This window comes from Oryzias latipes, chromosome 7 (assembly GCF_053564925.1).
Source record: "Oryzias latipes strain Hd-rR chromosome 7, Olatipes_Hd-rR_3.1".
NCBI lineage: Eukaryota > Metazoa > Chordata > Actinopteri > Beloniformes > Adrianichthyidae > Oryzias > Oryzias latipes.
This window is the reverse complement of record NC_136243.1, coordinates 7,072,739-7,098,670: the sequence shown is the minus strand read 5'-3', so window position 1 is coordinate 7,098,670 and position 25,932 is coordinate 7,072,739. Positions and strand designations below refer to the sequence as shown.

General features: G+C 45.2%; 2 protein-coding genes and 2 long non-coding RNA genes across 4 annotated transcripts in view; 1 reads left to right on the top strand and 3 right to left on the bottom strand.

Annotated features, from left to right (window-relative positions):
* The window catches only part of usp11 (ubiquitin specific peptidase 11), a 21,605-nt gene extending 2,362 nt beyond the window's left edge, over positions 1 to 19,243 (top strand). Inside the window, exons 2-21 of the mRNA XM_004086312.5 lie at positions 2,100 to 2,209; positions 2,290 to 2,420; positions 2,515 to 2,632; positions 2,760 to 2,905; positions 3,043 to 3,104; positions 5,330 to 5,429; positions 5,519 to 5,692; positions 5,983 to 6,141; positions 7,958 to 8,182; positions 8,275 to 8,358; positions 10,240 to 10,334; positions 10,443 to 10,640; positions 10,936 to 11,045; positions 12,124 to 12,627; positions 13,453 to 13,523; positions 14,627 to 14,739; positions 15,648 to 15,797; positions 17,590 to 17,705; positions 17,805 to 17,893; positions 18,157 to 19,243. Coding sequence (XP_004086360.1) covers positions 2,100 to 2,209; positions 2,290 to 2,420; positions 2,515 to 2,632; positions 2,760 to 2,905; positions 3,043 to 3,104; positions 5,330 to 5,429; positions 5,519 to 5,692; positions 5,983 to 6,141; positions 7,958 to 8,182; positions 8,275 to 8,358; positions 10,240 to 10,334; positions 10,443 to 10,640; positions 10,936 to 11,045; positions 12,124 to 12,627; positions 13,453 to 13,523; positions 14,627 to 14,739; positions 15,648 to 15,797; positions 17,590 to 17,705; positions 17,805 to 17,893; positions 18,157 to 18,336 — 2,935 coding nt within the window. The 3' untranslated portion in view covers positions 18,337 to 19,243. The remainder of the gene's footprint in view (positions 1 to 2,099; positions 2,210 to 2,289; positions 2,421 to 2,514; positions 2,633 to 2,759; positions 2,906 to 3,042; positions 3,105 to 5,329; positions 5,430 to 5,518; positions 5,693 to 5,982; positions 6,142 to 7,957; positions 8,183 to 8,274; positions 8,359 to 10,239; positions 10,335 to 10,442; positions 10,641 to 10,935; positions 11,046 to 12,123; positions 12,628 to 13,452; positions 13,524 to 14,626; positions 14,740 to 15,647; positions 15,798 to 17,589; positions 17,706 to 17,804; positions 17,894 to 18,156) is intronic.
* On the bottom strand, positions 14 to 1,508 carry LOC144994005 (uncharacterized). The gene is made up of 2 exons (XR_013657344.1): positions 1,369 to 1,508; positions 14 to 143 (listed from the first exon to the last, which is right to left on the bottom strand). It is a non-coding gene; the product is annotated as an uncharacterized LOC144994005 (long non-coding RNA).
* LOC144994006 (uncharacterized) lies at positions 3,168 to 4,474 on the bottom strand. Its single transcript, XR_013657345.1, has 2 exons — positions 4,350 to 4,474; positions 3,168 to 3,251 (listed from the first exon to the last, which is right to left on the bottom strand). It is a non-coding gene; the product is annotated as an uncharacterized LOC144994006 (long non-coding RNA).
* LOC101162909 (ER membrane protein complex subunit 3) lies at positions 18,907 to 25,932 on the bottom strand. Its single transcript, XM_004086301.5, has 9 exons — positions 25,800 to 25,932; positions 24,283 to 24,475; positions 23,144 to 23,201; positions 22,450 to 22,543; positions 20,344 to 20,448; positions 20,142 to 20,223; positions 19,985 to 20,064; positions 19,610 to 19,692; positions 18,907 to 19,531 (listed from the first exon to the last, which is right to left on the bottom strand). The coding sequence occupies exons 2-9, from the start codon at positions 24,435 to 24,437 to the stop codon at positions 19,403 to 19,405; spliced, it is 786 nt and encodes a 261-aa protein (XP_004086349.1). The 5' UTR covers positions 24,438 to 24,475; positions 25,800 to 25,932; the 3' UTR covers positions 18,907 to 19,402.

Here is a 25,932-nt window from a genome sequence, read left to right as displayed (position 1 = left end):
AAAACGAAGACTCTAAATTGTCACTAATTGTCATTAATGTGAGTGTTCATGGGTGTGACCCTGCGACAGACTGGCGACCTGTCCAGGATGTCCCTTCCCTTCGCCCAGGAGTGGCTGGGATAGGCTCCAGCAGCCTAGTGACCCTGAAAGAGACAAAACAGGTTTAGAAGATGAATGAATGAATGAATGAATGAATGAATGAATGAATGAATGAATGTTTTTTTAGCCTTTACACTTTAAACAGCAGCATTTTTTTGGCTGAAATGAACTGAATGCAGCAGAACAGGAAATGCCTTTTATTGTGTTTCTAAGGAGATGGACAGTGTGATTTGTGCTTCAAAAGTGACGCAGCGTCCTTTACCAAGTGAACAGGAAACAAGTTTAATTCGGTTTCATTTACATAGCCCAATACTACAACAATAGTCATCTCAATGGGCTTCATACCGTAATTGTACAATAAACATGAAATCAGTCTTAAGATGTAATGGGTAATAGCTAAACTAAAAGTGAGGGAACAAAGCCTGACCTGCAGCAGAACACACAGCTATCACACGTCTGAAGACAAAAACGTTGCAGGAGCCAAAGCTACAGCAGAAGCTGCAGGACTCCAGATGGTTGCTGTGATAGCTGTGTGTTCTAATAAGAAACAAGATAGAAAACACGGATTCAAATGCATTTAGCTCCACCCTTGAGCAGAGCGTCCATCGGTCAGACTGCACTGAAAGAATAATAGGGCCTACGGAGACTGATAACAGGGCAGAAGATCCTCAAATGGGACTTTGGGAGAAAGCTAAGCTGCACGTAAAAGCTGAAAAGGAAACAGGAAACCAAAGATTGTGTGATCGCTCAGATCAGCTGCAGTTTCTGTGCATCAGTTTGTATTTCAGGCTTGTATTCATTTTCATGAGCGAGCAGGTGAGTGTGTGTTTGATGTCATCCAGGTCATGTGACCACAGATGGAGGCTGTCACACGACGGGAAGCCAGAAACCAGAACTGATTTGATTAAATTGTTTTGCTCCAAAACAGGATTTTTTTTTTGTTCTTATTTTGAAAATTCTCAAATTTTTGTAACATTGAGGCTGTGGGAAAAATATTGGGATGTGTTTTTATTACATTTTTTAAATTTAGAGGCTTAGCTTTTGGTAACGACATTGATGTTTTCTCTTTTTTGCATGTTTTGTGTATTTTGGATTAAAATCCTGGAAAACTTTCTTTCTTTTTGTCCAGTTTTGGCTGTGAAGGACACCGATGCTGTCCTCAATAGCTCCAAGACGTTGGTCACGTCTTGAGAATTTGGCGTTTCACAGTGTTTCTAGTTATGCTGTGGTTTAATTTTGGGCTTTTGGGCTTGTCGTGGAAACGTGTACCTGCTGCAGAGCGTCCATCCTGCTTCATCGGTAGTGAGATCCAGACTCAGCAGGAGTTCTGACCGGCGTCCAGCGGTTCTCAGGTTCTGGTTTCACATCAGTGTCTGCAGGGTCTCACACTAAAACTCCGTTCATTCATGGTTAGAGGTTTTAGCTGTGTCAATGCCTCAGAGCAGAAACAAAAAGTAAAGCAGCGAATCAGAAGAAGCTTCTCTACCTTTTACTTCATTGTTTTCTTTGTCGCATTTTGACGTCTTTTTCTGCTGTTTACGTCTGCTTAACCCGAAGCGCGACGTTAAAAATGAGTTCTGGATTACTACCGAGCCCCCTCTCACTCCCATGCAGCTTTCATCAGTTCATGCAAAAATGATGCCTTCATGAACCTCTGTAAAGTTAAGCTTCTGGAGGAAAAAAATAGAGTAGTTTTGAAAGATTTTGCTTGTTTGTTTCATTTAAGTTATGAAATTGAAAAGCTTACAAACAGATAATACTTAGAGCCTCTATAAACATTTTTTAGACTTTGCAGTAAATGCTGTGATGCGACTGATTTTATTTCAAGCATCTTCATTAGAGTCGTAACTGACAGAAAAGTCAAAATAAAAGTAGTGCAAAGTCCTGATCTGGACATGGTTCATTAAATGAAAAGAGCCTTGTGGAGAGAAGAGGAAGACGGACATCCGTGGGTCAAATCATGATTATTGTAAACGTCTTCTGATGTTGTGTGTTCACAGGTATGTGGTCGACCGTCGCTGGTTTGAGCAGTGGAGGGAGTTTGCAGAGACTGGAGACCAGAATTCCTCGTCCTTTCCCGGTCAGATCGACAACACGGAGCTGTTTGAGGGTCAGCGAACGCCTCACGGCACAGACTCTGCTCTGCCGCCACTCGCCATGTTGACCTTGAAGTGTGACGTGTGTTTGCAGACCTAGACTCGTACCGCCTGAAGGAGCGTCTGGTAGAGAACGAGGACTTTGTGTTGGTTCCAGCAGAGGCGTGGCACAAGCTGCTGGCGTGGTATGGCATGGTGGACGGTCAGCCTCCATTGGAGCGCAAGGTAGAGTTCACACACACCACTCACTGCACTCCCACAAGTCTGTTTGTTCTTATCGTTTTTGTGATCAAAACCCAACTTTTTGCTTGTGTTTCAGGTGGTTGACCTACCCAGCACCCTGAAGGTGGAGGTTTACCCTGTTGAGATCTTCCTCTGTCTCCATAGCAACATGGACAATGTCATCACGGACCAGTTTAGCCGCACAGACAACATACGTGAGTTTGTGTTTGCGCTTGCTGCAGCAGCGCTTCCCTTCCTCAAGGAGGCGTCACGCTCTCAGTCCCATGACCCCACACTGCTGCATGATGTCATCCCCTCTGATCCAAACACGTCTGTGCGTAGATGCCATCCAGACAGCCATGTGCCGCGCCTTCTCTGTGCCTCCGGGCTCAGAGTGCCGACTGTGGATGAAGAGTTCGGACAGCAGCTGCGAGCGTCTCAGGAATGTGCACATAAGTGTGCTGGACGCCTGCTTGAGCTCAGGGATGGTGAGACCACGCCCACTTTAGCCTCGCACAGTCTCCTGGTCAGCTGATGGCCTGAGCGTCCTCATGGCATCCTGATCTTTTAAAAGGACATAAACTGTTTACATCAGAGATGAGGTTGATGCGTGTTTGTTTTCCAGACAGTGATCATGGAGATGAGGAACTCTGACGGCACCTGGCCGAGCTCCAGACCTCAGATCATGTAAGATCCAGCAGATCCCTTCATGGCTTGTGTTGATCCATCCTCGCTTCTTTTTCTCCTCGGTTTTTCTTTTTGGTCATGTAACTTCCTGCTGTAACTTTCCTCCTCTCAATATTCTTTGCTCCATATTGTCTTTGGTCATTAATCCTCATGAAACAACAAAAACAACATTCTGCTTTTATTTTTTGTAGAAACATCATTCCCTCTGCAGTAACTAATTCTTAAACTACCGGTAATAAAATAATAGTTAAGTAAAGTAATCTTTTACAGATATGTCTCAAGCTTTTTCTAAATACTGAATGCAAATTACAGTCAGCAAAAGTTTCAACCAAGTCACCAACCATTAGAGTCTATATCACATGTTATTGAACAAACCTCTTAAGGTTACAGTATTTTTTTTTTTCAAATCTAAAAACCTTCAAAGCCACTGTTTCACATTATTATGCAGAGTTTCACAACATTTGATAGATTCTAAAGACCTGAAAATGGTCACTTGTTGAATTTGCATTAACAGGTCATATCTACTGAAATCAAGAATATCTTTTTGGAATAGTTTTTGGAGAGTTTCTGCTTGAATTTCTTTGCAGGATGTCAGAATAGCCTCCCAGAGCCGCTGTTTGGATGTGAACTGCCTCCCACCCTCAGATACATTTTGCTCCAAAGGTTCTCAATAGGGTTGAGGTCAGGGGAGGATGGGGGCCACAGCATCAGTTTATCTCCTTTTATGGCCATAGCAGCCAATGATGCAGAGGTATTCCTTGCAGCATGAGATGGTGCATTGTCATGCATGAGGAGGATTTTGTTACAGAAAGTATGGTTCTTCTTTTTGCACCAGGGAAGAAAGTAGTCAGTCTGAAACTCCACATACTTTTCAGAGGTACATTTCCCACTTGTAGGGAACCCTAAAGGGGCTGACCAGCTCTCTCCCCATGATTCCAGCCCCAAACATGACTCCACCACCTCATTGGTGACGTCACAGCCTTGTTGGGACATGGTGGCCATCCACCAACCCCCCACTACTCCATCCATCTGAACCATCCAGGGTTGCACAGCCCTCATCAGTAGCTGCATTTCCATTCACTATGAAATTGCGCAAATTGCATTTGCAATCATATATTTGAATCATGGAAACTTGCATTATTAAAAATAGGTTTTGGCGCTTGGTTGGGGGGGGTGATTTGTATTGAAATTGATATATTTTGCAAAACTGCAATGGAAACACTTTTCTCGAATAAAATCAGTCACCTGACCAACAACCGGATGGCGATGAGCTTCTTGGTAGGAACTGGCGGCTTCGGCCACTGCACAGCGGGCGCCATAAGAGGTCCCACAGGGTCATTCGGCTCATCAAATGTTGATCACGTCATGTGGAATTGCTGGATCCACAGCTCCTCTGTAAACTAACCAACCATGATTTCACTAAAATAGCTTCATCGTGGTCATTTTCTGAAGAAGACGCAGACGCCTCCTTTGATAGATAATGATGAGCGCTAGCGCCGTGGCAGAAATGTAACTGGATCTGCTGTCAATCTAATTATTCTTCACACATCGTCATGTTTTTGAATGACTTATCATGTGAGTTGGTTTGTGTTTATTCGCATAATTAGGGTTTAATGGAAACAGTGTAATAGCAAAATTGTCTTTTTTTTGGACATTTCTACTATTTCCATAAAGTTTTGGGCATATGTGTAATAAAAACACAGCAAGTGAACAAGACTGTTTGAAAATGAGTCTCCAAGTCTGTCTGGCCCACTGCAGCTGTTCCTGCATGTGAGTGTTGTTTAGGGGGCCTGAATAGAAGGTTTACATAGAACAGCAAGCCTCTGGAGGATCCTACACCTTGATGTTGGTGGGACTCCAGAGACACCGGCAGCTTCAAATGTGTGCTTGCTGCTTTGTAATGGTATTTTAGCAGCTTCTCCTGGCAGAAAACCTTCGTCATTCTGCTTTTATCTGCAGCTTCCCGTGTGTGCTCTGAATCAGCAACAAATACCTTAACAGTACGATGATCACGTTTTTGTGAAATATCTAAGGTTTTCGTACCATAGCAGAGATCCTATCTCTTTCCTATATTGCTTGAAACGTTGGTCTGCTTAATAAAATCACCTGACTTGGTCTTTAAGGCTACGGAAACTGCGGTTTTCTATCTTCAGGACCTCTTCTCCGGTCTGGTCCTTGTTCTTACTTGTTGTGTTCTCTGCCTGACGGACGTCTTCCTCCCCCAGGAGGAACTCCGTGGAGGAGCAGGACTCGTACCGAGGACAGCCTGGCGTCTGTGGCCTTACCAACCTGGGAAACACCTGCTTCATGAACTCTGCGCTGCAGGTCAGACTCACTGCACCACGAGTCGAGAGACGTTTCACACTGATGCCCGTTGACTCCGCCCTCATGCTCCTCCTGTCCTCCCTGTGCAGTGCCTGAGCAACACCCCCCCGCTGACAGAGTACTTCCTGCAGAACTCCTACCTGGACGAGCTGAACTTCACCAACCCTCTGGGGATGAAGGGGGAGATCGCAGAGGCGTACGCCGACGTCATAAAGCAGATGTGGTCGGGGCGACATTACTCTGTGGTTCCGCGGGTCTTTAAGGTACCACTCTCTGATCTGCTGCTGCTCACTGACCCGAATCCTCACCAAAGGAATAGAAGCAGACATATTTGGTTAACCTGAGAGGTTTCACTTTTCCAGTGGCTGTAAAGTTGTCCCACAGATTGATGGGTTCCTTTGCAGCAAACTTGAAAGCTCTGAGTGACCAGACAGAGTCAAACCTGTTCTTAGGACTGCAGTGGTTGAGGTGCTGGTTAAGCATGGCTCATAAATGTGCCGCGTCCTCCTCTGAGCTGGTCTTCCATAATGACGGATACTGGATCTGTGTGCAGACAAAGGTGGGCCACTTCGCATCGCAGTTCCTGGGTTACCAGCAGCACGACAGTCAGGAGCTGCTGTCCTTCCTGCTGGATGGGCTGCACGAGGACCTGAACCGAGTCAAAAACAAAGAATACATCGAACTCAGGGATGCAGACGGGAGACCGGACCAGGTGAGCACCGCCTCTGCCGACCCCCGTTGCCCACTTTAATGTTTCGCTGTTCTGCAAAGTGACATTTTGACAATAGCTACCCACCCGCTCATTACTCAGGGACTCTAATAGGGCTGCACGATATGAGGAAAACTAGCGATATGCGATATTTATGATCAATACTGCGATGACGATAGAACTTGCGGTAAATGAACAAATAGCAAAACAACCAAAAACGTAATTTCCATTTCACTGCAACAGTTTAAAAATGATACTCCAAATGACTCCAGTCTACATAGGTGGCAAACATCTAACATAAAAGAGCTCCATCCGATTGGTCAACATCAAGGGCTCCATCCGATTGGTCTAATGCATGAATGGATTTATTTGATCCGTTAAGTACTTCAAGCTGCCATAAGATTGTTTTAGCACATTTAAGATCACCATTTATTACAATTTTCGCCATCTTTTGCGATATGCTTATCGCACTGCTTGATCTTGCGATAACGATAAATTTGCGATTTATTGTGCAGACCTAGTCTTCCTCTTCTCTCCACAAGGCTCTTTTCATTTAATGAACCATGTCCAGATCAGGACTTTGCACTACTTTTATTTTGACTTTTCTGTCAGTTACGACTCTAATGAAGATGCTTGAAATAAAATCAGTCGCACATCTCTATTTATGTCTCAGATACGGATTGCTTTTCCACGTCAGCCTCCATGAACGGGCGGGTTAAGTTAAGGCGCTCCATGGGAAACTAAAGCTTAGCTTAGAAATGGAAACGGTTCAATACTGATGCCTATATGAGATGAGCACATGTCTGTGGATGGAACGTGAGCTCGTGGGTGGGGGGGGGGGGCGATCAGTGAGCTGTTGCACACATTTATGACTGCATAGCTGGCATCGCAGCGGCTGCTGTTTACGAGGTTACAAGTTCAGTTTGTTGAACATTAAACCCAGCAAGGTCAGATCTTTCCGTTCTGCCAAATGTCAATCTGAAATGTGAGCGAGATTTAAAAAGAATAACAGCTGATCACCATTTACTGGGAGTGAAAAAAAGAAGAATGACGCCGTTCAGTTTAGGAAAATGGATGACTGTGATTTAAAAACTAACATAAAAGGAAAAACATTTAATTTTACATGTAAATAAAGCACTATGACTGTATAAACTCACATTAAGTTACTCAACAAAAGCTGAATAAAGCAAAATATGTTTATTTATTTTATGTTAATGGTTGTGAAGTTCTTAAACATATTGATGATATTTTATTCTGACGTCTCCAATCCTATTGACATACCACAAACACAGTGCTTTTTGTTTCAAACAAACATGGTTGCTTTACTATTTCAACTTTGGCCCATTTTCCTCGTGCAGTGTTGCTACGGAAGCCCTTTTTTGACTTGATGTCAAAATCTGTTTAAAAAAAGTTATTCCTGCTGTCTGTGAAATAAAATGTCCCAGATATTGAAAATGTTTTTGTCGTTCTCTGCATAAGAATTGGCATTGCAGCTGGTGACGGTACAGTTGTTAAGGGGGAACATTTAGAATTGGGCACAATTTTGCACGCTTTTTCTTTTTTCTTACAGTGCATTGTGTTCTCCTTCCTGATTGGCTGTGGAGCATTATCAGTCAGTTTCCTCCATGCCGTGTCTCCTGTACAGAATAAAGTGTGTAGTGAGGAGCTTTAAAACATCAAGAACTATTGTAAAAATAAAGGTCTCAGGTTTCTTCCCATTGGGACATTTGGAAATCTCCAAACTTGCATGTAACCCCTCTGCCCCCCCCAGTGTTACAATGCTAATGTATTGCTTTTGCGTTGGCTGTTTGTCTGGCAGGAGGTGGCAGGAGAGGCGTGGAGAAACCACCGCAGGCGGAACGACTCGGTGATCGTCGACAAGTTTCACGGCCTCTTCAAGTCCACCCTGGTTTGTCCCGAATGCCACAAGGTGTCTGTGACCTTTGACCCCTTCTGCTACCTGAGTGTCCCGCTTCCTGTCAGCAAGGAGCGCGTCATGGAGGTGTTCTTCGTCTTTCTGGACCCACACGCCAAACCTGTGCAGGTGAGTTGACCGGGTTCTGAACCCACAGAAAAGCAGGCGGAGTGAGAGTTGAGTGTCTCTGTGTGAGATGGATCTTGTGTTTGTGTCTGCAGCATCGCGTTGTGGTTCCTAAAGCGGGAAAGGTGTCGGACCTGTGTGCTGCCCTGTCAGACATGACCAGCGTGGCCCCGACGCAGGTCAGTGCAGGTTCAGATGTGTCATGACGTCCTGTCATTGGGGCGTAATGCTGCTTTCACATGAAATGCGATTCGTGTGGCAAATTCACACGCCTTTGTCTTTTTGAGCCACTTTCAAGAATGTTTGTATTCTTTTTCATAAACCTGCCGCTCTCACCTCGTGTGGGAGGAGCCAAAGTTTTTAGCTGTGTGGTGGAAGACGCAGATGATGCTGAGAGATCAGATTTCTTTATTTTGAGGAGCTCTACAAAAGCGTCAATGATCACGTCACATGTCTGGGTTCACGACATCATTCAGAGACTCTCCCAGAACAGTGAGCTTTAACGTTTTCAAAACAAGAATACAACGAGGGGACTTTTTTGTTATTGTGTCCATACAATTAAGAAAAGTATCAAAGTTCAGGAAGAGTGCAAAGTAATAAGTCTTCTGCAACTCTCCAATGATGGCGTCACCAAACCCGCCACAGGCCAAGGCCGACTTGTTGAACGGTTGTTGCGACGCAAATTCTTTGCCAAAATTGAGTTATTTAAACTCTAGAAATAATGCGCTCTATTCAAGTTTTCGCCGCCGCACCTTATGCTCAAATTCACCCCGGAACATTCGTTCATGAAATTGAAACTGGACGCTCCTGATGAAGGACAGACATTCAGAAAACAGAATCCTTTCTTTGAATTGGAGCACATGAACTTATCAGACACGTTTTTTTGGTTTTGTCATCTTTTCTTTGAACGTGTTCATCTGGATCCGTCATCAGCACCGTCTGCCTCACTGTGAAGCTCTCATGAGGACAGTTCAATCACAACTCTTTGTAAAGTCAGGCTTTCTAACCGGAAAAATCTGCTAAAGATGTGAGAAAACGTGACTTTGAGCTCAGGCCAGAATGATCAGATCCTCACTAGTTTGTTAGTCTGAATAAAACCAATGTAACAGAAAAAGGTTCTACTGTGGGTTTTGTTTTACCAACAAAAAGATATAAAGTGGGACAACTGCGTGTAAACTTTGTTTAGTTTGATTTTGAAAAATTGTCATCAATTTACTTAACAATAAGAGAGAGGAGGAAGTTCACACTGAGGCTGACAGTGTGGGTGAATCAGAAGACGACGTCATGTGAATAAATGTATTCCAATGCTTTTCAAACATCAGCTCTCTGATGCCAGCATGAGATCATTTCTGTATTTTTTTATTCTGGATGATGATTTTCGCTTGTTCTGTTTTCTTTTGGATGGGGATGCAACTTAAACTCAGTCAGATGCGATTTGTATGCGATTTAAAAAAAAAGAACTGCAGCGAACATTAGAGCGCTGTAGGTTAGTTTATCTGTATTTCCTACTGACAGCGACGCAAAAGAAGAAGCGGCGCTCAGTAGGGCGGCACGACATGAGGCAAACTCACGATATGTGATATCAGTGATCTAAATTGCGATGATGATATAACTTGCGATACATGAACAAATAGCAAAAACAACAAAAACATTTCCATTTCACTGCAAAAGTTTAATTTAAATAAGAGTCAAAATACCTTAAATTATTCTCCAAATGACCCTCATGTAATCAGGAGGGCAACATCTAACATAAAAGCTCCTTCTGATTGGTCAACAACATAAAAGCTCCTTCTGATTGGTCAAATGCATAAAGGGATTTATTCAATTCATTAAATTAGTTCAAGTTGGCTTAAGATGTTTTAGCACATTTAAGGTTTATTATTTATTGAGATTTTCGCTGACTTTTGGACAAACTGTTAGTTTTTGATCCCCTATTTCGTTACAATACATTTCTCCCAAAAGAGCGAGTTATTCTCCAGTCCGACTTATGTTACAGTCTGACAAACAGGCATCCAGAGAAATGCTTCCTCTGATGATCAAGGTGGACGTCTGTGTTCCAGATGGTGGTAGCTGATGTCTTCAACCATCGTTTCTACAAAATCTACAACGCTGACGAGTCCCTGAGCTGCATTTTGGACCGAGACGACATCTTTGTGTGAGTCCAGCTGCTGCTCTTCGTCTTCAAAGTGATGAGGGGGAGTTCCTCCACCAGCCGGGTTCTGGTAAAGGCCGGTCGGTTAGGTGCCGCGCTTGCTGTCTGCAGGTACGAGCTGGCCCAGGGGCCTCAGGAGGAGCAGGTGCTGCTGGCGCTCTACCTGAGGGAGCGCTCTCACTACAGGGACTACGGCTCCGGCAGCAGCTCGTACGGAACGTCGCTGTTCGGACATCCGCTGCTGCTCAACGTGCCGCAGAGCAGCTGCAGCCGGGAGGAGCTCTACAGCCTGTTCCTGCAGAGACTGGCGTGAGCACGCACACACATGCAAAGCCACACACGCACAACACAACTGCCACATCTGAACTCGTTAAAGCCCCCCTCCAATGAAAATCATGTTTTTTGAGTTTCTGACATGTACGTGTGGCATTTTTCTTATCACAGAGAACAAATGTAATAATCATTTAATTTTTGTATTTCTGAGTATTTCTCCTTTTAAATAGCTGTCATGTTATTATTTTATGTCATGTTATTATTAAAAAAGTTGTCGTTGTGGGACTTTAAAACATTCTGAAAGCTCTTTGGTCCTTGTGTGTTCGTCTAGACGATACGTCCGGACTCCTGACCCCTCTGAGGAACTGGAGGAAGAGGTGGAGGAGGAAGAGGACGATGAAGAGGAGCTGTACAAGTCTCAGACCAACGGGATCAGTGATGGTAACATTTCGGCCTCAGATTGAGTCCTGAGCTCTACTCTTAGAGCCCCCCCCCGGAACCTCAGAGTGACTCGCTCATGAACCGGATTTGTTAGAGAAGAGGGCTTTAAACACGGCAAATCATTCGATTTATTGTTTAAAGTCGCTTGGTTTTGAGTCAATTTATGTTCAAATTAAATCTGGGAGCAGTGCTGTAAGGCCCACAGGCACTCCCCGCCCCCGCTGCCCCCTTTTGACCCGCCCTAAGTGGCTGAGCACCTTCTAAATACCCCTCACTCCTCCCTTCTGCCCCTGGCACCCTGGTCAGGGCAGCATGTCACTAGATCATTAAAAAACACTTGATTCAAATGTAATTTTTCTCAGAATGGTGAGTTTTCTGTTGGTTTTATCTCCATGGCAACAGTTCTTTGGTCTCCTGGGGTGACAAAGAGGTCTTATGTAACTTTTAGAAGTAATACCAAAAGTATATTTTTTTGGATTTCCTTGGCAACTACGGGGGATTTTTTTTGAGGGGGGGGTTCAAGATGGAGACATCTTCACAAGGTCAAAGGTCAATGAAACTTTGATTGTGATTGTAGACTTTAACCTTGTCACTTTTGTTTGAAATTCTACAAAAGGTCGTTGGAACAAAAGTTTTCTTTTCCCATATTTTGCGTAAATGTATAAATCACCTGATTTCACACTCTGCCACAAAACGGCTGCCAGTTCCTTTGGCCATCCCATAATAATATTAGTTTCAAAACTTCCTTTGGCCATCCCATAAGAGATTTTGACCTCATTCATGTTTTGACAGCTTCACCCGCTGTGATGTCATCAAAAATGAAGTCTGGGCATCTTTGGACATAGTGAAGTGTCCTTTTTGGTCGTCTTCTGCAATGTCATCACTCAAATTGTTATGAAGGAACTTTTAACAGCTGGATGGGCTTTCTGCTAGAGGTCTGAGCTGCATGTTCCTCCATAAACCTGTGTCATTCTGATGTTGACATTCTGAGGAAATGGCATCTTAATGCACCAAAATAAGCCAATAGGAATGTTTTTGGACCTCTGCAGCTCCTGTTTGTGGGTTTTCTCCTCATCAGACGAGCAAGAGAGAGCAGAGGCTGCTGGACCCTCCCATACTCCTAACTGTGGCGGTTCATCTTCAAACAGCCAATCAGACGGCACCGCTGCACCTGATTCACAACCAGACGGCAACCAAACTCCAGCCTCGGCAGAGCGGGAAGACGCAGAAACCAGCAACGGCTCCGGGATCCCGGCTGATCCCGGCCCGTCTGATCCCGGCCCGTCTGGCGGAAACGAGGCCAGCAGCGCAGAGGAGGGCATGAACGCCTGCGCAGACCAGAGCGCCGCTGGCTGCACAGAAGCGGCGCCAGAGCAGCCATGTGTAACCACAGAGGAGGAAAACACAGAAAGCAAGCAGGAGGGAGCTTGTTCTCCCAGCCCGCCCCCCAACGAGAATCCAGCCAAGAGGAGAGCGTGTCGCCAAAGGAGGAAGAAGAACCTCTTCACCATCCAGGCCGTCAACTCAAACGGGACCACTGAGAGGGGGACGGGAGACGGGGGGAGCGCCGTGTCCTTTAGCTGTGCGTGTAAACACGTTATGCACACACACACACACAAATTCACACACAAACACACACAAAAACAGACCTACAACCATACACACACTTTTAGGAAAGACAAGCACGTGCAAACAAACACAAACCATTACACCTGCAAATACAAAATGACATCCATTCAAGAACACACTTCAGGCAAAGACAAACAGATACGCACATACATGCAGACGCACGCATGCAGACGCACGCATGCGCAAAAACGCGTCCGCATGCATTTACAGACATCATGTCAATACTGCTGGATTAAATAAACAACAAAAGATTAAAAAGTGCATAAGAAAATCTGCGTCGTGTTAGCCAATCAGGTACTGAGCTTTACCCTGTGAATTGATGATGTCATCACCGTGTGGAATCCAAATCCAGCATGGAGGAATATCTGGTTCTCGTCATTTAGCTCATCTCTAAATGATCTCATGAACTCCGTTATGGAGACCTGATTACCGATGCTTCTTGAATGATGATGCTGGCGATGCTTTCCTTCAAAATAAATAAACCTGATCTCTCAACATTGTGCCCACCGTGCATTGACTGTAAACGAGATGTACAGATTTACAGACAATGCTTCCATGTAGCGATGAGGCAGAAAACTTTGTTAGTAGCTCCTCCCACACGCATTTATGAACACATTTTGGGAGAGTTGTCGAGCAGCGAATTTGACAGGCATCAGAATACAGGCAGAAGACACAAATGTAAAGTCCAGATTGCATTGGGCGTGAGCACAACAGTAACTGCCATGTTTACAGGAGGCGAGTGTCATCAGAGCGTTAACACGTTCCGTCTGTTCTGCAGCTCAGCCGTACGTGGCCATAGACTGGGACCCCGACATGAAGAAGAGGTTCTACAATGAGAACGAGGCTGAGGTCAGTGGGACTGTTCTGTTGTGACTTGCATCATAGTTTGTCTGGATTTTCTCCTGCTTTGGGTGCAGGAGCAGCTCCTCCTCCCTCAGAGGACACGGCCACATTTGTTTCAGCCTGGGATCAGGGATCATCACACGTGGGATTGGGGATCAGTTGTACAGCAGATGACGCATTAAAACACCAGAATGTGCTGCCTTATGAATGCACAGCACCTTGTGGCGTCATCCAGACTGTTGCTCCTGATTCTCCATGATTTGAACAAAGAAATACTCAGAAATGCCATTTTAATCTGAATTTTCTTTATATATTTCCTCCATCATCAGATAAATGAACATGCTAAAAACACCCTAAACTCATTTTTCATGAGTGGGTTGCTAACTCATTTTGAGGTTAAAAAGAACTTTCCTGACAAGTAAGCTGACTTCCTGCTGCAAGTGTGGCAGCAAGCTGGTTCCAGTGCCAGCTCTCACCTCATCCTCTAAGCCCCGCCTGCTGGCTCCTAAAACCGACATGATAAGGGTTCAAATGAATAAAGAGGAGGGTATATTTACTGTGGTTACTGTTCTCTGTGCTTAGTTATGAAGCGTCGAAGAACAGACTTTAACCGATGCCTCATTCTGAACAAGTATGGAAGAAAGAGAGCTTCAGGAAACTCCTCCATCTCTGTCTGGGTTCTCCTCTCTTCCTCTCTAGGCAGAAGTTTTCATTCACTTTAGGTTCTGTGACGACGTAGCTCTGAGTTGGCTTTATATATGTGGAACATAATCCAGAAAGCACCTGAGTGGAGACAGAAATGCACCTGTTCACACTCAGTGGAAAAAGCTGCAGGTCATTGAAACATGAAGAACTTCTTAAGCCTTGTGCTATCCTATGGGGTCCAGATGACCCCACCCTTACATTGACGTGTTCTCCCTACCATGACAAAGGTGGATAAAGGTGGAAAGATTTCATGTAATCCATGGACACCAGTGAAGATCACAAATCATAGAAGACGAAAGGTTCAGAGCACTGTCTCGTGGGTCCAGCTGACCCAACTCAAACCGTAGTGAGCAGGTTCCTGACTGTTGGTGTGCATGACGTTTGGACCTCTGTCTTCTGTGCAGAAGTACGTGAAGCACTCCAGCATGGAGGTTCCTCAGCAGCAGGCCACGGTCCAGCTGCAGGAGTGCATCGAGCTCTTCACCACCGTGGAAACTCTGGAGGAGGAGAATCCTTGGTAATCACTTCAGACCAACGTCTCTGCCGTTTGACCGGCCGAACGTCCACAAACCCACTTCATTCCACACACAACTCAGCTGTTTGTGCAAAGCTAAGGAAGTCTCACACCTGAATGCATGAAATATGTGCTCCACATTTGACCCCTCCCTCCCCTTGGGGAGCAGTGAGCTGCAGTCAGGAACCACATTGGTGGTTCAATCCCCCTGGTCCAGGCGTCTGCAACTGAAGGTCCAGGAGCCACATGTGGCTCTTTAGCTCTCTATTGTGGCTCTTTGGCTTTGGATTTAAATAAATAATGGATAAATGATAAAGTTGTTTAATTGTTGGTAAACATGTCTGATATCTGAACAAAATGATTTTAAAAGTTTAATTTGCTGTCAGAGCGGTTTATCATCACTTTAAAGCGCATCATGTAGGCAAAGTTAATTGCATTTATATGTAACCTATTCCTTTTTTTTTTTAAAACAAAGTTAATACTACACTAATGTAATGTTTATTTTTAATGGTAAAAGGACAAAAAGGATGATCATACTGATAGAAAATACCATGTTGGGTTTGGCTTCCTTCCATTTTTATCCAAATAAATCTGCTGCAGCAGATCCTATTAGACACAAGCTGTAGGTTATTTTGTCACTTGCACCTGTAAAGGGGTTGACCCGTACGGGTCCTACAGGTTTTCGGGTTGTAGAGAGGAGCACAGGTGTGTCTTGCAGTTCTTTTGAGGCTCGTAATGCCACATCAAGGGATGTCACGAAAATGGAACGTACCATTGCTGTGCAGTCAGGCCGCAGCGCCCGCTGGAACAGCACTAACAGGCTCCTCACACAGTCAAATCCACGTGAGCTTTGAAATGTAGAGTTTACAGCTGTAGGAGACGCTGGATGTCGATGCGTTCTGTGTTTGCAGGTACTGTCCAGTGTGTAAGAAACACCAGCTGGCCACCAAGAAGCTGGACCTCTGGTCTCTGCCCGAAGTCCTCATCATCCACCTCAAGAGGTTTTCCTACACCAAGTTCACCAGAGAGAAACTGGACAGCATCGTGGACTTCCCCCTCAGGTTCAAGCCCTTTTTCACCCCCCCTCTACTCATCCCAATCATGTCATGTGACCAAAAGGTCTTAATATACAGTAACCCCCCCCCGCAAATATAACGGAAATCCGCGAATAATTGACGCCTCTGCAGAGTCAGAACCTTTTTCTGCCGTTTGGGTTCATTTCCAGGCGCTGGAGATGATGCAGGGCGTTTGGATGGCGTCTTAAACAATACTTTACAGTAAAGTACAGAGTAAACCGTTTTTCAAAATTCGCGGAATGAGCGCTGTTCTGCGCCTGACGCTTGTGACGTCACGTCATCTGCGGCCAGCCGCGAATGGGCGGGGGATTACTGTAACCAGAACATTCCCCCCACAATAAGAAGAACTGTTCATCTCTGGGAGAACTCAAAGATCTCTGCGAGAGTGGACCTTCACAGGAGGAGGAATGTGGATCTGCAGCTCCTTTGTCATCCAGCTCCTCCTTTCTTTTCCCTGAAGTGCAGTCCTCAGAAGGCCTTTCCACTGACGTGCATGTAGCATCCAAGCAATTGTAGAACCCAAGGTGCAGTGGCAAAGACATGAGAGATTGGTGAGGAAATGGAGAAAGTGTGGACGTCACTGACGTCCACACTTTCTCCATTTCCTCACCAATCTCTCATGTCTTTGGTTCTGTCTCCAGTTGGCTCACTCTAGTATTTATTCCCCCAGTGAATGTGGATTTAAAATCATATTTTGATCAAGGCGTTCCCAGTGGTTTTAAATTATGATGAGGCAGTTTTTAGCCAAAATTAAAAAATATAGATGTATATTAAAAAATGTGCCGTTTTTTTTTAAGGACATAGTTTCTGCAGAGCGACGGTTCATTAGAAATTCATATTTGAGTGTGGGCAGGGCCGTTGGAAAAGAGCAACCCCACCCCCCTTCCTGGCACCCATCTATTTCTCTGCTAGCTTACAGCCCCCACCTAACGTTAGCAGTGGACCAAAAATGGTGAGCAACACGTTTTTGAGCCAGATGCCAAAACGTTCATGGATCTATTTGTCTGCAGGTGGATGATCAGAATGGAGCAGAGCAGGGAGCTTGTAGCCCTGCAAATACGCTCCTGTTCAAACTGCAGTTTTCCGTCTGCTCCGTCTTCTCAATGATTTGAATTCTCAGAAATGAACTTTTAAGTTGAATTTTCTTTATATTTGCTGTTGGAAAAAGCTTGTTGATGTGATGTAGAACCTATAACAGGAAGCCAAAAGCTCCCTGCTCTGCTCCATTCTGATCATCCACCTGTAGACGAATGGATCCATGGACGTCTTTGTCTTCCTCCTCTGAGCTGGAATCTGGATCAGAACTAAACAGCTGGATAGAACCACTATTGTTGCCATTTTTGTTGCATCGCTAATGTTGGGGTTGTGAGGGACTGTAAGCTGTGGGGGAAATGTAAACAAAGCGATGATGGGAAATGGGGGCAGGCTTACTTCATGCCAACAGTCAGAGGTGAATTTCGGATGAACTCCTGCTGCTCTGCAGAAAGTATGTCAAGAAAACGACACAGGTTTTTTTTATTTTGGCTAAACTGCACAATCATAACTAAAAGCACTGGGAACGCTTTTCCTATAGATCCAGAGAGTGGGACTTTAACTCTTGTTTGGATCAGCGTTACTCAGAGCTTCATGGCTATAAACCTTTGCCCATCATACGTCAGCCTCCGTTTGGATCCAGACTCAGCACAACATGAGTATTTCATAAATGGCGTATACTTTAATGACTAAACACCTATTAGACTCCGATCCTCACAGCCGGATCCTTCCTCTGTGGCTGCAGGGACCTGGACTTCTCTGACTTCCTCCTGAGGAAAAGCCTGTCCAGCGAGGAGCCCCCAAGCCGATACGACCTCATCGCTGTGTCCAATCACTACGGGGGACTCCGAGACGGGCATTGTGAGAACCCCAGACCCCCCCCCCCCCCCCCCCCTCTCTCTCTGTTTGCATGCCTAGTCGTGACCTCTGACCTGATCTGTAACGTTCCTGCTCCTGCAGACACCAGCTACGCCAAGAACAAGGACAACGCTCAGTGGTATTACTTTGACGACAGCAAAGTGACCTACGCCTCTGAGGACCAGATCATGGTTAGTCCTGCACACTCGTCGCTGAAGAAGACGTGTGGTTACCACGGCAACCTGCATGCCTTCAGCTTGTGATGCTATTTTAGGAAACCATAACTTTCTACTTGGCTGTTGACCAGTCATTAGCAGAAAGTTGATTTTTGTGAAGCCTTGAAGCAGTCATACGATGTTCCTGTCCGGACATCTCCACCATTATTCTGCTGCAGTTTATTTCAGAAGATACTCTCTTTTGTCCCCTCTTTGACCGGTTGTCTCTTCCCCTGCAGACCAACGCTGCCTACGTCTTGTTCTACCACCGACAAGACAAAATCAGAAAGCCCGCCCTGCCCTCCCCCCTCACAAACTCTGCTTCCTCCACCCATTCCACCAATAACGTCGCCTCTAGCACGGACGAGGGCGAGGTGCTGGGTGCTTCTTCCTCTTACATCACCATGGAAACGGACTAAACAGCCTCCCTTTGTCTTCAGCCGGTTGATGAAAGCGGGTCGGCACAGCTGCTGTGTTCTTCAGAACCTGTCCTTCTCAGGTACTTTGATTCAGATGAATGACTTGGACCCACCGTGCTCCATGGAGGAACCCGAACAAGAGTGCAAACGGTAACCAGACCGGTCCTCAGTGTTCCCACTGCAAACCACCTTTAGAAGGGTCTTGCTGGACCTTCAGAGTGAAGCTGCTCAACTCCCTGATGCTTTTAGGACGGATGCTCTCTGTTCTTGATGAATGAGGTGACTCTCCACAGCTGTGATTGGCTAAAGAAATAGAGAACATAATCTGGGTTCCCGCTGCTGCACAGCTGCTTCCTCAGTGGCTCCACATTTGATTTGATGTCTTCATGCTGTGTTTAAACCTCACATCCATCTGATCTTCTGCTTGCTTTGCTCACCTTGATAGTCTGCTTCGGTTGATCCTCATTCTGTTACGGCGCACATGTTTAAACAAATGCTAATCCACTGATGAACACTTTGACATGCAGGGGTTTGTGGGTAATTGCAGACAGCAGGGATTGAAATCAGTCATTTTGTAGATTTGTGGTTGTTTTCTGATATTTATTTTTAATTAAATAATTACAGAGACCACGCAGTGTGATTTTTGTGAATCAGCTGGTGCAGGATGTTGACCTTTCCTATTTATACAGAACGTTTCTATGGAGACAGAAGCCAGCAGAGTTTCTCAGTTTTAAACAGCTCTGTACAGTATTTTTCTATTGTAAGTAATGTATTGTCGACAGGATCATTCCTGGGGGAGCAGCAGGGAAGCTTCACTTGTTTCTTTGGTCTTCCCGTCAAATATCAGAGGAAAATATTTTATTGTATTTTCAGTCTTTTGATATAAATTAAAGGACTAATATCACCACCAGAGTCTGTTCTCATTCTCCATGCGGCGCTGCACTGCAGCCGCAATTCTGTCCCAACGTTTAGCAACGTCCGAGTTTGATTGGTGTTCCGTCCCACCACACCGCTCACGCAGTTTCCAAAACCCCCACAGGAGGGAGCTGTCTGTCAGTAAGTTCTGTCAGAGCCTGGTGGACAGGATGTCGCCACTGAACAGGTTTCCAAAGTTGAGGTCTCTGGACATCAGCTCGTCTTCCACGTTCTCCAGCGCCCACTTGTGCTCCACGATCTCCAGCGCCTCCCACTCGCTCTGAAACACGGAGGAGCCTTCATAGCACAGCCTCATCCTGAAACGAGTGTCGGCGCAGAGCAATGTCCTGTTAGTCACCTTAAAGGCCTTGTTGGGGTCAGGGGGCATCGCCATGGCGGCACCCGTCATCTGGTCCTGCATGATCCGCGACTGGTCAGCAGCTGTGAGCAAAGGGTCAGAGCTGCTACAACTGAGCATGCTCAAGCCGTCCAAGTGGCTTCAAAGCCGGCAGATCAAGATCCTTTTAGATCAGTTACAGTGTTGCTAATCATTAGCCCTCAGAGCAGCAAGTGGGACTTGAAGGAAGTTTGTAAAAATTCATTTTTTACCTCCTTTTTCCTAAATAGCAGCTTAGGGAAAACAGGTTGGATTTGCTCCAAATTAGACTCCCTGCACCCGACTCAAAGATGGTTTGCACCACTGAAGAATGTTGTCGTCAAAGAGAAAACTCACCGTTGTCCTGGCCAAGGATGAGACTGTACATGCTCCTCAGCCCAAACACGTTCAGGAAGTACCAGGACGCCGAGCTCACCCTGCACACGCCAAACGGCATCAAAGTGAAGGTTTGAGAGAAGAGCCCGACGTGTCTGCGCCATGACGGCATTTTTACCAGGAAGCATCGAGAGACAGCAGGTCGATCCCTCTCTGCAGCATCGGCTTGAACCTCAGAGTCAGAGGAAACGGCACCTTTGCTGCAGCAGATACAACCACAACATTTGCATCAGTGGTTTTTAAAAAAACACAAGTTTTCACCTAAAGGTTTCCAGTCAGACGCTGGAAAGCCAAACGCTGCTGCTTCTAGAGGAACTCACTTATGACAAACCCAGAGAAGGCCCAGTTGATCCATCCACCAATCACAATCATGGGCAGGACGTTGGTCAGGTTTCCCTTCATCATGTCTGTCAGCATGCTGGAGTCTGCAACAGAGGAGCCGCATTTGTGCTCGCCGTCACACAAGCTGCTGTCATTCAGGCCGACAGAGCGGCACCAGAGGTTTCAAGCTGCTTAGTCAAAAGAAAAATGTGAACGGGGGTTTTAGGAGGATCAGGTACGTCAAATACAAATACAGGTTTGTTACATTGTTGTCCTCTAGAGCAGTGGTCCCCAACCACCAGGCCACAAAGATCCAAAAAACAAAAACACAACCTACATTTTGTTCTGTTTTTTTTTTAATGTAATCTGGTTCTGAAGGAAGTTTTTTTTTTTTTTTAACTTGTCCTGTCCAACAGCTGGGCAGACAGATGAGAGCTGAAGACCTCTTGTGTTGGACATATTTTACTTCAACAAGAGGGGTTATTAATCTTCAGACAAACCAAAGGTATGTCTGAATAAACCCCTTTTGTAATTGAGGCCAAACTTTATTAATTTCAATCATGTTTGAAAATCTTGGGTGTTGGACCGGACGGAAAAGGAAAGAGGGGAAGAAGAGAGAGGGATGTTAGAGAGGGGGGGGGGTTGGAGGATGATAATAGGAGGGGAGGGGGGATAAGACCATGAAGCAGCATAAAGCAACAAGGTTACTGGTTGTTAATCATTATGGTAAGGTTCAAATGTAGTACAAAAAGGGCGGGGCCTGTTCACACAAACACTCAAATGTTATAAACACACCTGCTAGCTGCAAAAATGTCCACCTGTCGACATGTACACAAAACAGATAGTGTTCACACACGCATACTTATGCCTTAAAACCAACTAGTGTGAAATATTTCAGTCATTCAATCACGCAAACTGTTAGTGCAAAGGTGAGCTAACACCTGTGCTCAGGTGAGTGTTTATGTTCTTCTAAAATGGATGGTGGAACGTGAAAAGAAGGAGGGAGAGTGCCCAGCCATCCCCACCCTAAGACCCCCGCCGCAGCAGCAGCGGCAGCTGGAATCCCCCCAACGCCACACGGGAACCGGCAGGGAACAACCGCCGCCCGGGCGACCAAGCCCGCCACCCAGGCCAGGGCCAGCAGGACCGCCGCAAGGCCCCCAGAGCCAGAGAGCAGGGAGGCACGGAGGGAAAGAGAGCCGCCCCAGCCCAACCTGGAGAGCAGCCCCCCCGCCGTGCCAGGAGAGTCCAACGCAGGGCCCCACCGGAGAAGGACGCCCACAGCCCCAGACGAGCTTCCGGGCATCCCCCCGCCCCAACCCCAGGTACGAGCCAGGAGTGTTTATGTACGACCTGTGTGTGTTTATGCTGGAATGTATATATTGAGGGGGGAGGGGTGTGTGTACTAAGGGGGGTGCAGTTAAAATTGGCGGGTAAGGCACTAAGGGGACATCTCCTGATGACTCACAGTGACGTCCCCTCACCCTCCCCACCAAGGGGCCCTAAATGTCTAAGGTGCGGTTAAAATTGGCGGGTAGGGTGCTAGGAGGACATCTGCTGCTTGCTGGCAGTGATGTCCAAGCACCCCCCCTACCAAGGGCCCTACATGTCTAAGGTGCAAATAAAACCGAAAGAGGGGGGGCCCACTCCATACAGCAACCATAGGAGGGGGGCCAATGAAGGAAGTTTTATTTTGGAAAACTACTGGATTCTCCTTCACCACCATCTGATTCATTCTTAATGCTCGTCGAGTCGCTTGGCTACAAAGATCCGTCCACTACTTTCTTAACCCTTGTGCTATCCTAGGCACTTTAAAGTTGGGTCATCTAGACCCACTAGACAGTGCTCTGAACCTTTTTTCTTCAATGATTTGTGATCTTCACTGGTGTCCATGGATTACATGAAATCTTTCCACCTTTATCCACCTCATGGTAGGGAGAACACGTCAAAGTAAATAAAGCACAAGGGTTAAAGGAAGGTTCAGTCTAATTACTGGAAGCCTAGGCTTACAAATGTTCAAACAAATCAGTTTGAAAAACATTGATCAAAATCTTACTCGAGTCCAAACAAGCTAAGAAAGAACACACACGTACACACGTACACACCTGTCATGGGGTTCTTGGGGACGACTTTCCTCTTGACTTTCTTAAAGAAGCCGGTCTCTGTGTTGTTGAAGTAGTGTTTCCTCATGGTGAAGGACTAAACGACACAATTCCGTCAGCCACACAATGCTCAACACAGACACGTCAAGCTCAGCTGACGCCCACAAACGGCACCTCTTCCTGGCGGCCATACATGTGGGGTTTCTGCTGAACTGTTGAGTGTGGGTCAGTTCATGTCCACAGCACAGAGCAAGTGAGATTTGTTTAGACGACCTTTAACCTGACCCTGAATGGACAGCGTGAAGCTGCAGCTCCATTTACAGAACTCACCTGTCCAGTTAGAGAAATCTGTTAAGCAGAACCATACCGGGTTACCCAGGAGTACCAGTTCCCGTAACCCTTGTGCTATCCTAGGCACGTTAACATTGGGAGTTGGGTCATCTAGACCCACTAGACAGTGCGCTGAACCTTTTTTCTTCAATGATTTGTGATCTTCACTGGTGTCCATAGATTACATGAAATCTTTCCACCTTTATCCACCTTTGTCATGGTAGGGAGAACACGTCAATGTAAGGGTGGGTCATCTAAGATAGCACAAGGGTTTTAACAGACTGCTGCAGGAAACACGGCCGTGTCTGCACACACGTCTTCTCTAATGTTCAGAATGGGGGTGCAGAGAATAAGATTATGAGCTCACCTCTTTAGGAATGTACTTTCCATTCTCTCTGAGGACGCGGCTGCGCAGGAGCACCTGACTGAACACAAACCAGGTTCAGCTCAGAAAATAAAGAAGCTCCTGTCAATCAAACCATGTGTTTTTATGTGCTTGATGCAACTAAAATCCTGTGTGCAAACGTCACAACGCTGCTCTTTAGTCGGCAGCTGTTTAAGTCCCACTTGAATCATCTTTTGTGATCGTTTAACCACAAAAATGCAATTTTTTTTAGCCTACATCAAGAAAACTGTCGTTTTTCCGAGACATCGTCTCTGCAGAGCGGCAGGAGTTCGTTAGAAATTCACCTATGAGTTGTGGGCGGGACTGTTGGCGCAAAGGAATCCCCGCCACCTTTGCCTCCTTGTCACAGAGCACACTGCCGCTAGCTTACAGCCCCGAGGTAACATCAGTGGTGCAGCAAAAATGGCAGCAATATCGTAGCGATCCAGACGTTTAGATCCAGATTCCAGCTCAGACGAGGAAAACAAAAAAACCTTCATGGATCTATTTGTCTGTCAGTGGAAGCGTCAGAGAATGGTGTTGGTTTTTAAATCAAACGGAGCAAAACAGTGAGACTTTGGCCCGCCCATCAGTTTCTATGTCACAACTGAGAGCTTTTTCAACGCTAGATTTCCATCTGCTCCTGATTCATACTGATTTGAATAAAGAAATACTCAGAATTGCAGGTTTGATCTTGAATTCTTTAGTATATGTCCTCCTTCGTGGGAGAAATGCATCCAGAACATGTTAAAGACACCTATAACAAATTTTATTTGAGTGGGTCTTTAAAAACCGCCAGTGAAATTCGTCCCGGTGTGAACGGGCCTTAAGAGTCCCACCCAAAACTCAGAGGTGAATTTTGGATGAACTCCTGCTACAGAAACTGTCCTAAAAACAGCATCATCATAATTAAACGACCACCAGGAATGCTTTGAAAGTAGATCAAAAGATTGATTGGAGTGGGACCTCAAACATCTTTACAAAGAGGCACAAACATTTTTAGCTAATCTAGTTCGTGTTCTCTAGTTGAGTTCAAGCATTAGATGTGCAGCGTCCCGTTGCTATCCCTAAAAGAATAACAACGTGAAGACGGCAGACTGACACACAGCTGGAGGTCGCACCTGTCAGAGACCTGCTCCAGGTCCACCTTCTTGTCACTGTGGAGAAGCTGGGTGACATAGTGACGGAGGATGCCCACGAAGAAGGTGATGAAGACGATGGGGAGGACCACCCACATGCGTATGCTGGAATCCAGCAGGAGCTCAGGACTGGCCATTGCTAGTTTCTCAACTCAGACAGGACACCACTAAAAATCTTTAAAGGTTTGAACAAAAAAATAAAAAAAAGAGTTTAAGATTAGAAAAACTCGTTATTGTGTCGTCCCACGTTTGTGTGCACTTTATGTTGCATTTAAAATAGATTGCTTTAAACTGGAATTCTCTCCCTTCTCCCTGACTCCTACAAAACTATATAGTAGGGGTGAAACGATTAATCGATGATTCAATTTATTTTCCTAAAACCCAACCAGATCGATCTGTCTGAGGCAGAATCCAATCAGATCGACCTATAGGTCCTATACCATTGTAAAAAATGTCAAAATGAAAGAAATCGAATTGAATTGAAATTGGACAACACCATTTGGATTGAAACATGGTAGGTAGTGCATCACAGCGAGTAAAACACATGATGACAGCAAAGATGGATCAGTCCATCATTCCAGTCCAATGTGTGGAGACACTTTGAATTTAGCAGTCATGTGACCATCCAGTGAGCTAGAATGTTCTAATAATGTCCCATTTGGATTCTTTGGATGTGATAAAACAACAGTGGACTGAACTTTAGGAAACTAACATGTGAATGGATTTGACATTCATTCTACTTTACTTGTTTGTTTGGACACTTATTTCATTTACACTTGATGATCTGGAAGAAATCCAAGAGTCTGTAAAACTTCACTGTTCAGTAGCAGGAATTTCTCTCTGAGTCTCACTGGTGGAAATTCTGGATAAAGATGTCCTGAATCAATTTTATATATATATATATATATATATATATATATATATATATATATATATATATATATATTTATATATATATATATATACACACACACACCGCACACACACACACACACACACACACCCACACCCACACACACACACACACTTAAGTAGCAATTGTGCCGAATTTTTTTTTTTAATTTCCTCATAGAATACAAATTCATGGTGGGTTAAAGTGATTTTGCCTGGGAAATTAAATAAATTCCCTTATTTTGAAAATGATCAGCATTTTTTTTAACCAATCCAAATAATGTGAAAACTCTCCTAATGTAAATTTCTTTAACTGTGACTATTATTAAAAACAAAAATTTCCTTATACATATACAACGTAACTACTGTAAGTATTTTTGACTTTTGGTTGCGTCCGCGTGCCTCCTGCCCTCTGACCTCCTTCCTGTCTGTCTCGGCTAATGTTAGCCACCGTTAGCTAGAGCGAGGAAACCTTCTTTATTCCTTCACAGGAAACTTTGTTTTTTTACCAGCAGCTGCTGCTTTCAACTTCTCATGGTTTCCTTTAGGACAAAGACCTCATAAAAACTCGCCACGTGTGTAAAGTTGAAACAATAAAGAACACTCACCACATTAATGAACTTTTAAACTCCATGAGAAAGTCCACCTGCTGCGGAGAAAGGCACTTCCGGTTTCAGCGGAAACACCGACCGTAGCTGAAGTTAAAAATAAACTGAAATGCGTTTTGAACGGAACGGCAGA